The 13,277-nt window shown below is 35.4% G+C and overlaps 2 protein-coding genes across 2 annotated transcripts; both read right to left on the bottom strand.

The window, feature by feature from the left end:
• Window positions 1-2,682: 2,682 nt before the first annotated feature.
• Window positions 2,683-3,968, bottom strand: LOC149002905 (uncharacterized). Its single transcript, XM_089137517.1, has 2 exons — window positions 3,837-3,968; window positions 2,683-3,510 (listed from the first exon to the last, which is right to left on the bottom strand). The coding sequence occupies exons 1-2, from the start codon at window positions 3,849-3,851 to the stop codon at window positions 3,019-3,021; spliced, it is 507 nt and encodes a 168-aa protein (XP_088993643.1). The 5' UTR covers window positions 3,852-3,968; the 3' UTR covers window positions 2,683-3,018.
• An 8,163-nt stretch (window positions 3,969-12,131) lies between these two features.
• Window positions 12,132-13,277, bottom strand: LOC149002904 (F-box protein CPR1-like). The gene has a single exon (XM_089138783.1). It carries the CDS (start codon window positions 13,275-13,277, stop codon window positions 12,132-12,134), a length of 1,146 nt encoding a protein of 381 aa, XP_088994909.1.

The raw sequence follows: 13,277 nt of genomic DNA, 5'->3' as shown, positions 1-13,277 counted from the left end.
ACAGGTTTATTGCTTTCTATTTATAATTTTATATATTAGTGGATTTAAAATTAGCAATAGGTAAAATTATGCTTTTTATCAATTACATTTATGATTATATGTGATTCAAATTTAATCAGGGACATGAAAATTACCAATCAAGAACAATGATAGGGTCATTAAACATAGGACAATGTAAATTAGGGACAATGACAGAGATATGACCAATAAGGGCTTGGGCCAAGGATAAAACCAATCAGGGCTTAGGCCAAGAATAGGGCCAATCAGAGCCATGGACAAGGACAAGTCAATCAGGGACAAAGACAAGGAAAATGTTAGGACCAATCAAGGCTAGGGCCAACCCATCTCGACCCAGCCCAATCAGACTAGGAATAGGCTTGGCTTGACCTTAGAGGGCTTAAGGTTAGGGACAAGAATCCATGATCTTGAATTAGGGCTAGAAGTAGAATGGGCTTAGCAAAGAATATATAGGGCTAGGATTGAGATTGGAAAACCTTATGTAGCTCTACTCTGTTGCAGCCCTACTTGGCAAAGAACTTCTTCTATGAGATTTTGACATTCTAATGAGAGTAGGGTCTTCACCCAAAATAAAATGAGACTAGAGTGATACATTTCTGTCATGTTTCTATGTTTGGATACAACAACCATGTGAAACATATGAGGTGGTTAACGTTTTGTATCTTAGACTAAGGGGTTGGTGTCATATGTGACTTGAATTCTCGTACTAAGCATTAACATTGATTTGCGCTTAGATATTTTGGTGGATGACTTGAATGACTTAATTTATAAGATTTATGATGAAAGCAAAGGACTTGATTAAGGCAACAATATGTCAACCTATTTATCCAATTAAATTCTATACATATATACCTTTTGTTTTCTTATATATGAAGTCATTGTGAGATTTAAAATTTTCGCCTTAGAGTTTTAAATGAGAGTTTATTACTGCGGTTTTGGCAATTGATAGAGAGATTTTCATTATAATCTTCTCTTACATGGCGAAAGTTTTTATCTTGTAGTGCTTGCAAATATGTAGCATACCATATTAATTTGTGAACCACACTAAATCTCTGTACTACTTCAATTTATTTTTCTTTATTCTTGATTCTTTTACATTCATTCTAACAATTATCTTTTGCCCTAAGTTAGTCCCACTTTTTTTTTTTTTGATTAAATTACCAAAAAAAAAAAAAAAAAAAAACAAGAATATCACAAATCTTTGTTAAGAGATGGTTCTCAAAATATCAAACACTCCTGATTCATTTGTCGAAATCTATTATTGAAAGTTTAGACTAATCCATAAAATTTATTATTTTTTTATTTAATGAAAGATTAAAAAAAAAAGCTTCTATTAATTAAAATAGTAAATTATAAATATAGTTTTACATTATTTATGAGTTTGCTTCATTGGATGGGTGTAACAAAAAATGAATTTTAAAGCATATGAAAACCTTACATTCTTTTGTTTTTTGGTTACAAAACGGGGTCAAAAGACCCAGAAAATAAAATAAAATCAAACTAAATCACAACTTTTGAGAAAATATTCTCTAAGGATGTTTGTCATTTCTTGCGGAGATCATTGAAAAAGACCAGACCCCCTCTTCCAATATGCCGCTTCTTAGACAACCAATCAGCAACCATGTTATTTTGATGCCTCACATGACCAAATCTAACATGGCCTCAAGAAGCATATGAAAACTTTACATTCTTTAATAATTGATTTGTAAACATGCAATAGAAAACTTTAAGGAAGGGATCATGGTTCAATTCTTTCCCTAACATATATTTAGGGGTGTCAAAACCTAACCCGAACCATTAAAATCGGACTGAACCGGCCCGCACCGAAGCTTAATGGGTTGTGTTTGGACTGAACAACCTCAGCCCGCAACAGTTCGGGCTGGGCAACCCGAACTATTTGGCTCAAACCCGAACCAACCCGTTAAACCCGTTATAAATAAATAAAATAAAATAAATCTAAATGTAAAATCCAAGAAATCCCCTAAATTTCTATTTGTTTTCTTAATTGTTTTGCTTTGGAATATGCAAACAACAAGCTTGTAAAAGCTTTCGCCATTTGAAAGATGGGTTTAGTAAATATTTAGCAAATGTATTATCATTTGAAAATCTTTTAATGCTTTATTTTGATCCATTTTTACAAGTGTTAAGAAGGGAAAGGAGAATAGGCAAATACAACCCACTAAAATTCATCAAGATATTAGTTTTCTTTTGTATATTAGTTCTATAATTTTTACTCCTTTGTAGAAAAAGAGTTTTTGGTTTTGAACACCCAACACAAGATATTTGAAGAGAACTTAATGCTTATATGTGTTTACATGCTCTTGATAAATTCCATACATCAACAAAGTACTTAAAACATACCGCTAGTAAACCCAAACCCAAACCGTTAGTAAACCCAATTCGAAACCGTTAGCCCAAACTGTTAGTCAGCCCGAACCCAAACTGCACTGGCCCAAAACCGACCTGAAACCGTTATTTTCTTAATGGACCGTGTTTAGGCTGAGTGCTTTTCAGCCCGAAACCGGCCCAACCCGAACCGTTGACACCCCTGCATATATTGGTCCCCACCCTCCCCAACCCCCGGCCCCCGCCAAAAAAGAAAAAAAGAAAAAAAAAATCCATTAATGCATAAAGCTGAACAAAGAAAACATTCCCATAAGCTCGTAGAATAATGCTAATATAATATTATCATCATTCATTATACTACATTAACTTACATGCATAAGCATAACACCAGATCCATATCTCTCACCTGGATCCAACAAAGTTACACTGCAAACCACGTGTATACACTCATCTTTTCAAAAAAAAAAAAAAAGTCTGGCACGTGGACGCTGCTATGTCATTTTGTGGGCCCAAGAGGTTTATTTCCATTCCTAGTTACATTTTATCTTAATTAAATATATAGATATTAAATATCACCATCAGAAACCTCCACTTGTAAACCCTGAAGGACACTTGAAACCGCACTATCACACTCACTTATGCATCCATAGGATCTTATTCCTCCGTCTTCTCCACTGGAGTTTCAGAACTAACCTTCTCTTCTGCTGCTTCGCCTTCTTTCTCTTCTTTGGCAGGTGTCTCCTCCGCTGGAGCGGTTGCTACCTCACCAGAATCTTTGGATTCTTCCTTTGTCTCCTCCACCACAGGCTCTGCTGCGGCCACCTCTTCTTCTTTTTTCTCTTCTACTGGCTCTTCCTTAGCTTCTCCTTTTGTTTCCTCTTTTGCTGCTTCCACTACTTCCTTAGCTTCCACCACTGCAGGAACTTCAACTTCAGGAGCAGCTGTTTCCTCCTTGACTACATCAATTGGTACTTCCTTGGGTACTTCCTCTGCTACTGTCTCTTGTGTTGCTGCAGCTTCTTCAGTGGTTGGAGCTTGCACTGACTCTGTTGGTGCTACAGCTTCTTCTGTGGTTGGCTCTTGCGTCTTGCTCAACTCCTCAGTCGCAATCTCCTTCTCTGGCAATGCAGTTGTTGCCTGTGCTACCTGTCATGTATAATATTTACAGATTACACAACAACTTTCAGGAACTCAAACATAAGTAAAATAAATCAAATCTTAACTTTCAGATTGTTGCCTGTGCTACCTGTCATATATAATATTTACAGATTACACAACAACTTTCAGGAACTCAAAGATAAATATAATAAATCAAATCTTAACTTTCAGAGCTAACCAAGTTCTATTCATACAAAATTATAAGATGGGTTTCTTGAAAAACATGAATTTATTGCTCAAATATTGTTTTAGCAGATCCAAGTAGCAGGGTTTATCGAAAGAAATGAATAAAAGCCATGGGTGTAGTTCATTACCTCAGCTGTGGCCATTGGATCTCTAAAGGGAAGAAAGTGTAAAACACAGTAACCAAACTAGTAGAAGATTGAAAGAATGAGGTTATAGACAAGGAAAGGGAGCTGTAATGGTGAATTTGTGTGAAGAGATGATCATGAGAGAGGTATTTATAGACATTGGAGAGAGAGAGAGATCTACTTGTCTACATGGTAAGAATTGAACGGACAATAAAATAGTATTATTCACATTACCCAGAGAATCTTCGCAAATTGTGATATCATATCACTGACATTTAGGACATTGGATTGACTGGTAGCAATGGTAGAGAAAATATTAAAGGTAGATAGATATGATTTTCAATAGGTAAATTATTCTAACTTTTTGCACAATTTGAGCTGGAAAAGCCAAATGGTGGTGGGAAATTTCAGCTTAGCCATCATACATTTTCTTTGGGTGTGTGACTCTGTGCTTTGTGCAGTAGGGTTTGGAGGTAACTAACCATTATTCCATGCACCTACACTGATCTCTAGTAGGAATTAATTAATCTCTAGAGATAGAAAAAAAAATTACTGTCTTTCGAAAAGGCCAGCTGCAATTTAACCCTACTTTTATGCAGAATCAAAATTACCCTTAATATGTTAATTAGCTTTCTTGGGTAGCTTAATCTTTTAATAGTTAGTGGATGGTGAGACTTGTAATCACTATTAAATGACTGAAATGCCACCGTGGTAATTCTTTAGCAACGGTGAAATTCGAGGGTTAATCCGTAATTGACATCAGTTTTTCGAATTTTTGGTGAGATAATATCTGAAAAAGAATGTTTACGAGTTTCTGATTTCATGATACGGACGTAGACCAAACTCCAAAGGGATCAGAACTCAGAAGCGGCAAATGCAGGGGCGGTGACTGGGTCCCACAATGCCTACCCACCCACCATCATTATTCTCCTTGAATCTACACGAAAGTGCTGACGTGTCAACAGTCCTTCGTCTAGGAAAACGACCTTTCAAGATCGGTTCCTCTTTACGATTCCTTGGATCTCTCCAGTGGTCCCCACGGAATAACAATGAAAAGTAAATCACAGTGGAGATTCATGAACCATTGGACCCACTATGACCGTCGGATGTGCGACATCAATCAAATTCCACCCTAAGGTCCAACTGGTTGGTTCGACTTGGCTTCAATTGGACCGGATCAAGAGGTCCTCATCTCAGTCTCACCATACTTAATTATGGCTAGCTAGCCTTTTATTATAGTAATAATAAATTTGTAGATCTCGATGCAAATTAATGAATATAGTAGTGAGCTCATGCTTGGTTCGAAGAGCAATTTTTCCTGAAAAGAATAATAGAAATTACGTGGAGCAACGTTGATTGATTGATGTGGCTGTTTTTTGTTGCTGTTCCGTGCCGTCTCAGGCTCTGTTTGGTGACTTTGGTCCCACGAGGCCATGACTCACCATTCCGAAATTATGAGTATGTGGGGCCACTCTAGGTTTAGGGCAATTTTAGTAAACGGCTTTTTGGAAGAGGACAACTCATTGCCACGCTGTAAAAGTACAAGGACGGAGGCTGATGGGGTTGGCTGGGCCCACAAAAGTCAAAGAGTACAATAGTTTTCATTAAAAAAACATATGGAATTTACGTCCTCCCTGTCGCGTTCGTTTCCTTTAGGTCAGTGACGTTTCACTTTCCGCCTATCGAAATAGTGGCGGTGGAGGTGCATGTGCCACTCCATTGCCTATCTGGCAGCATTATCACTGGATTATATTACATACAATAATTCCTTATGTTTAATAAAATAATTTGAGTTCGGATCACGTCCTTGTATAATAGTGCTCATGTGCTTGTATAATACTAGTCCGGATCATCTCCCCTTAAAGAAGCACTATCCGGGTGATTGTTGAGCATTAATTATATGGAGTCCACAAGATTAGGGTGATGGAGTTTATTTATTTATTTTTGATAATTGTTATCGGATCGGATAATATCCGGATAAATTTGTATCCAGTTAGAGTAAACGTATTTAACATTTTTTCTTTAAAAATAGATGATAATCGGATTCAGATACCGGTAATCGGATTTGGAAATTAGAAATTTATAGTAAAAAATGTAAAAAAGTGACAATTATCAATCAATAATCGGATATTTTATCGGATCGGATTATTATCGGATATCCCATAAACTCTCCTATTCGATTCGGACCGTTCTAAATTTTACGATGAACATAATGAAACCACAAATTTCACACTAGAAGGCTCCAAATCAGAATTTCTTAACATTCCCTCACCATACAAAACTAGAAACGATAAAAAAAAGAGAGTAAGATAACGGAGAAGAATAATGGGATGCGCGGCAATGGAGAGATAATTTAGTAGAGGTAGTTGAGAATCCAAAGCAGGAAAGCAACGATAATTGTTGTGAGAAACATAATTTAGCAAAGATAGTTGAGAATCCAAAGCAGGAAAGCAACTATCAATGCTGTGAGAAACATCGAGAGAGTTTGCAAGTGAGGCAAGAGAAAAGGAGGTAATCGGGAAATGAGATTTCTTTTTAACTTCTTCGAGACGACAACAAAGAACTATTGGAATCATAAGGTTTGCAAGGGTAGAACTCCTATCTTGATGAACGCAGGTAAAAATGTTTTCAGTGAAGCCGATAGAGAAGGAATAGAGGAAGAAGAAAGAGACGTTACCGCCAACAGCAATCCACAACCGATGATATTATGTTAAACCTAACTAATCCATAAATAATGGGAGGAAAAAATATGCATTTATTGAACAATTCAGATTTAGTTTAACAAATCTGAAGGTGAATATTTAGAGCCGATCATCTAACATATTCACACGTCCGTTCAGCTATACTATAGCCATATTTTATTATTTTTTACTTGTTGGCCCCACATAATTTTTGGTTTTAACACCGTCGGAGTCCTCCCCGGGAGATGATGTATGATAGTGGCCTTGGGAGGAAAAAAAATGGGGGCACGAAGGGGGGAATTTCATATAGACCTTGTACATTTCAAATCAATTATATCTACTATCCTGAAAAAAAACAATTACATCTTAAAAAAAAAAAAATTCAATTACAAATATCCCTTTGCTATTAAGTATTGGACTTAAATGTTAATGTATTACATTAACTTAAAGAAAGTAATATAAGACTCCCTAAAACATAGCAATCTAAGAAATTTCAGGAATAGTAGATGTAATTGATTCGAAATTTAGAGGTCTATATGTAATTTATCTTTTAAAAGAAATCATAAGAAAAGAAGGTCAAATGAGTATTTAATATATTTGTTAACTGATGACATCATCATTTAACTCCAACACTTAACACTAAGGAGTATTTATAATTTTTTGGGTAATTTTCAGCTGGACCCCTTAAGGTTTGTCCAGGTCACTTTTAATCCAAAAAAGTTTTCATTTGCATATGGATGCCCTGTAGTTTTAAGAAATAACTAATTAAGGACAAATCATAATTTTGATGACCAAAATACCCTTATGGTGCAATGGTCAAGATTGTACTATACGTGCTATTTCGATCTAACGGGTTTATGTTAAAAAGACAAATTATAATTGTAATTTTAATATTTTTATTTTATATTCAAGGGTCTTAAAGATTTCAATTTTCCAAAATTATGCCCTTATACAACTTCAGTGAAATCTCATTTCTATTACCCAAGAAAAGATTGCTCATCATTGTCAATGTAGGGTTGGCAGAGTGGTAAGATCCATATTTCTCAATGGAGATGTCATGGGTTCGACCTTGAGGATGTAATCAAGGTGCGCGCAAACGGGCCCGGATGAACCTCAGATACCAAAAAAAAAAAAAAAAAAAAGACAAAAAAAGAAAAAAAAACAACGCCAAAGATCCGTGGGAACAAAAACATGAAAAGTCCAACGACAAAGCAGGGGGAGAAAAAGGAAAAAAAAAAATTGAATGAAATTACCTAATCAGGCGAATAGAATCACCTTGATATGTAATCTTTCAAGCGTCATCTACCATCAATATTATCATACCAAGAACCTAGATTCACCAAAACAAGTATGCAAGACGGCGATTTTCGCAATCGTACCTAGACGACAGAAGGGAAAGAATAATAGCTCATCACCACGATGAGAAAGAAACAGAAAAGCTGAAAGAACTCGAGAACGACCTATATTAAAAAGACAAATTATAATTGGAGTTTTAATTTTTTTATATTTTATATTCAAAGGTCTTAAGATTTTAAATTTATAAAATTATGCCCTTGATTGAAACTCAAATGAAATCCCATTTCCATAAAATAGGTTCCTAATCTCTTCAGTTATGATCTTTGTGTTCCACGTTGGTTATCACTCTGTGGATCTGCTCCTATAAATTGGTGTTCCCCCATTCTGTTTTCTAATTTTATTTATTGATTTTGTTTTCCATCCTTCTTTGAGGGTTTAGATCGATATAACATACATGGTACAATCTTGACCATTGCATCATAAGGGTATTTTGGTCATCAAAATTATGATTTGTCCTTAATTAATTATTACCAAAAACTACAGAAATCCATATGCAAAAGAAAACTTTTTTTGGACTAAAAGTGACCTATCTAAATGTAATTTTAAAAGCGAATCAAGTGTAATCCATTATGTTAAGAATGAAATCCATTTTGTTACGAATTCAATGATAAATTCCATGCACTTATATTTGGACTTGTTAATTTTTCTTGTAATTTTACAACTGTACGATTGAATTTGTTCCAAGTGTCATTTGAGGATTGCAAGGTAAAAAGTATTTGTCAAGAGAAAGAGACATGGCTATGAGATGCAATGTTACTAGGCATGTTGCAACAAAATGAAATTTGACTAATTTATCATAGGACATTTCGACAAGGTTTATTGTACATGGATACTTTTTTACACTGGCGGCTTCTCTAAGACTATAAACAAACTGACGAAACTCTTAACAGTAGAAGAGTCTGATTTTCAATAAAATCTAATGGAGGCAATAAGGTTCTTGTCGGCTCAACACCATCAAGAAAGATGAGATGAATGGGTCACTTGCGTGAGTTACCTTCCAAAGAATAGCTTCTTAAAGAAGTGCAACCCTAAGAAGCTAACTCACCAAGGATGGGGAATCTATTTCCATGGATTAAGATTCAACAAGAATCAACCTGAATCTTGGAAATCAAGTATGATTTATAAAGTAGATTCTCTCTGAAGAAATTGATAAATGGATTTTGACTTCAGCCACCAACCTTACAACTTTGAAGTTGGAAATCCATCAAATAGATGACAGCACACAAAATAATGCTTACTTTGGGCGAGTAACTTGTTTTTGATTCACACTGACAGACCTCAAGTGATAACAACAGATGAATTACATACCCCTACCACCTTACCCAAATGCATTTGTTAGCCAAGCCAAGTAGTTTCAAGGGGAGTTTGGTCGCAATAACTCTCGATCCCTGACTTCCTGTAATATTCATATATTAAAAGGGTTTATTTTACCAGTATTTAGAGACGTTTCTCTTAAATGTGTAATAAAAAAGATGTTAAGAAAATATTATGAGTAAAATTGAAGGACCAATTCATGTCTTGTGATGAGAAATTAAAATTGAATGGTCAATTTGTGTCTTGAGATGAATGGAATGCCCCCATCAAGAATGAACAGAAGAAAATTTAAAATCAATCCTAGCCGCCATAGATGTGGGTGGGGGGAGGAAGGAGAAATTGAGCACATTATTTTAAGATGCAAATTCGCTAGAACAGTGTGGTTCTGTAGTTCCTTGGGCCATTGTTCCCCCTCGGGATATAACTTTGGATCACTGGGCATCAAAACTTGCAAAACACAAGGTAGATCAATGGAAAAGAGCCACAAAATCAAAGGCATATGTGCACGTTGGGGCCGGGGTATTTTTTTTAAAATTGTAAACACCCCTATCTCTTTTACTTATTTCTCGCACTTTACATGTGAAATACTACTATTTGGCCCCCTTTAAAAATTAAAATAAAAAATTTAACATAAAGATGATGGTTAAAGATATCTTTCTTAATCATTATCTAATGGTTATCATTAAACCCATAGTTTTAAGGAATAAAATGTTAAATTCTAATTAAAAACTAACTCACCATCCATGAATTTCTCCATATTTATTCTCTCATATTTTCATTTCTATTTATTCCCTATTTTTTTCTCTCTTTTTTTTCTCACAAGTCTCACAAAATATTGGAGTAGTTAACACGTATTCATAGTTATCAAGTATTCACTCTCTCTTTCTCAAATTATTCCCCCCTCTCTCTCTCTAACACTCACGGTTTATCTAGTATTCTTTCCATAAAACATAATTTATTTATTTATTTATTTCGTTGTTATTTCTTTCTCCTAAAATTTTGATTCTACTAATGGCAATTTAAATCTTGTTAGAATTCTGCCATTGATTTTATCAGATCTAATCATAATTATTGATTTTTTTTTTAAATTTTAAGTTTTATTAGTTGGATGTTTAAATTTCTGCCATTAATATAATTATATCTAATCATAATCATTGAATTTTTTTGCTTAATTTATGATAAATTGGGTGTTTATCCCATATTTAGTTAATAGACTTCAAATCATCAAGTCTATCTTTTTTCCTATATTTCTCCCACAATTTCTTTTTCACCTTTTTCTTTCACGATTTAAAAAATTTTTTTTTCCACAATTTTAGCCCATACATTTTATTTTAATATATTGTTTATAATTTACTTATCAATGTGTAATTTATATTTTAGTCTTTCTATTAATTTATTAAAATTTTTACTATGAACCCCACATTTGAATGCAATAAAATATTATGAGATAGGATCCACAGTGGACCAATGCTGTATGGTGAAAAGACATTAGTGTTCGTTTGACGGAGAGGTGATCCAGACTCATTATTCGGCCCTCCCAATGTTCAATTTTGGCCTCTCCCAATGTTCAATCTTGGCTCCATCCCTGCATATGTGTCTCTATGTATTGGAAACTATGGCAAGCAAGAAATGACTCAATATTTTAAAAAAAGATCTTGGACTCCTTCTCAAGTTGCAGAGATGGCCCACTCAACTTTAGAGGAGTTCTCACAAGCCCATTCTAAGAAGACCAAAACTCCTAAAATCCATGGTCCAACAGCAATTTTGAACACCTCCCCCTCACGGTTTTTTCAAGGTCAACTCTGATGCAGCCTTTAAAGAAAAAAGCCCACAAGGTGGTATGGCATTGTTATTAGGAGTCATTCGGCCCCCAATCAAGGCCATTTCAGCTCCACTTTAAAGGAGAAGCCTGGGCTATGAGGAAGGCTATCCTTTAAGCACTTGGAGAAGATTTGAAGAACGTGCTAGTAGAGTTAGATTGCAAATCCCTTATAGAGCTGGTTAGGAACGACCCCTTTGCTGCCTCTTTAGGCATTTGGCCTATTGTAGCAGATATAGTTACTTTGGGCAATTATTTTGTGTCTTGTAATTTCTTCTACATTCTTAGGTTGGCTAATGTTGTAGCGGACAACCTAGCAAGGAGGGCCTAGTTTTTGTCGAGGACGACTTATTGGCTACCCCCCAAAAAAAAAAAAAAAAAAAAAAAAAACTTAGATTTGTTGAGGAAACATACCATTAACGTATGATGAGCGATAGAGGTGAGCAAATAAATTCTCTCAGCATGGAACTTCTCCTTAGACTCCGATTTGTGTAAAGGTATTCTTTTTCAGCCAAATCTTTTGTTGGATCTTAAGAAATATTTTTCACCAAAATAGAATCTTGAGAAATATAGGATTACCAATAAGCTTAGGGAGTACAAAAAAGGAACTACACTCAGCACGGTTGGGGTTTGATTACTAATGCTTATCTTGTTAAATAATACCCTTTAAATTTAAGCCAGTTATTGTGAATCAATCCTTTGTTTAATACCCATGCAAGCTGACTGCAACACATGTTTTTTGTTTTCCACATTCAATGACTGTTATTACAAGAATGGCAGAGACCTTTGAGTCAACAAACAAAAAACTTTGTGAATCACGATCAAAAGGTTTGTCCATTAGTAATAATATGACCAACCCTTCTTAGTGAAGAGGTCAACTAGTGAAGACGTCAACCTTCGGATTGGATATAATCACCAATCTTCAAGATTGAAAAAATCGTTTTGATGAAAATTTTTAATGCAATTTCAGAGACAAAAGAAAGGAAAACTTATCCATAACGAGTTCTTGAGGATAAATAATTGTAACAAAGCAATATTACCTTGAATCTTTGAAGCGTAAATCCGCTCCTCGAACTTTCCCTCATCTACTTCATCTCTCATGTCTTCATATCTGTTTCTTCATTTTCCTCATCTATCTTTGGCGTTGGGTGGAACAAGACTTCCACGATGGATCATCATCTTAGTTGCGTTCCTCATTCCTTCATCGTGACGATACCGAAGTCTCGTATTCCTTCCTGTGCGAGGATCATACTTGAACAAACCTAGTAAAAGATGCTCATGATAGAAAAATTGGGAATACAAAAGTTCACCATTCTTCAAAAAACATAAAGCCGTAATATCAAAATTATGGAATTTTTTTTCAATGGAGAAAACTTTCGTCCAAGATTCTCTCACGCCATACTCCTCCATCATCCAACACTCAATATGTGAACTAAGGTGGAACTCACGGAACAAGCAGAGACGTTCTTTAAGATAGCAAACATGGAAAAGGAACTCATCTTTCTCACGATCAGGCAGTAACAACTTCCGAAACTCGTTATTTTTAAGATTAAAACAAGTCATAGAATTGTCATCGAAATCATACCAGTGAAGAGCAGAATTTACGAACTGCCCATGTCCAGAGATGTTGCGGAATTCGTACGGAATGGCGTCAACTCTAACCCATGCATTGGTACTAAGCGAGTAGACCTTCACCAGGGAATGCCAATTAGAATTGTCATCATCGTAACCCTTAGCAATCTTTACCACCTTGTAATCATCAGAGTTGGGGTCGTAACCGAATCCATAAATAATCTTGCAAAAGTATGTAGGTGGAATTGTAATTGGCAGTTTACTGTGCTTTCTGATAGAAGGATTCCAGATAAGTATGTCATCTTCCGAGTAATTAACTATACAGAGTAAACCGTTGCATGAACCAACTACTTCGGCTTTGTTGAATGAAAATCCAAGGGGTTGATCCATTTCAACCGTTGCTGTTGGTTGTTCCAATGCATCAAATTCAAGAGAGTAGAGTTTGAACGGATGATTATGTATGAGCATGAGGTTGAGATTGGTATTAGTAGCGAAGGATCTGTTGAGGTGGGCTTTCACAAAATCTGGATTGGAAATAACACCATACCAGCGTTTCGATGCAAATTTGAACTTTAGAAGAGATTTCAACGGAAGCCTCAAAAGTATGTCGGTCACAATGAGATCCTCAGGGAGGTAGGTAAGTGTCTTTGTTGCCGCTGCCATTGTTCTCTCTATCTCAGTTTTCTTCTCACGTTCAACCAT

The sequence above is a fragment of the Hakea prostrata genome, chromosome 10, assembly GCF_041222555.1.
Source record: "Hakea prostrata isolate BN-2017 chromosome 10, UWA_Hpros_2, whole genome shotgun sequence".
Classification (NCBI taxonomy): Eukaryota; Viridiplantae; Streptophyta; class Magnoliopsida; order Proteales; family Proteaceae; genus Hakea; species Hakea prostrata.
This window is presented reverse-complemented; position numbering and strand designations above follow the sequence as displayed.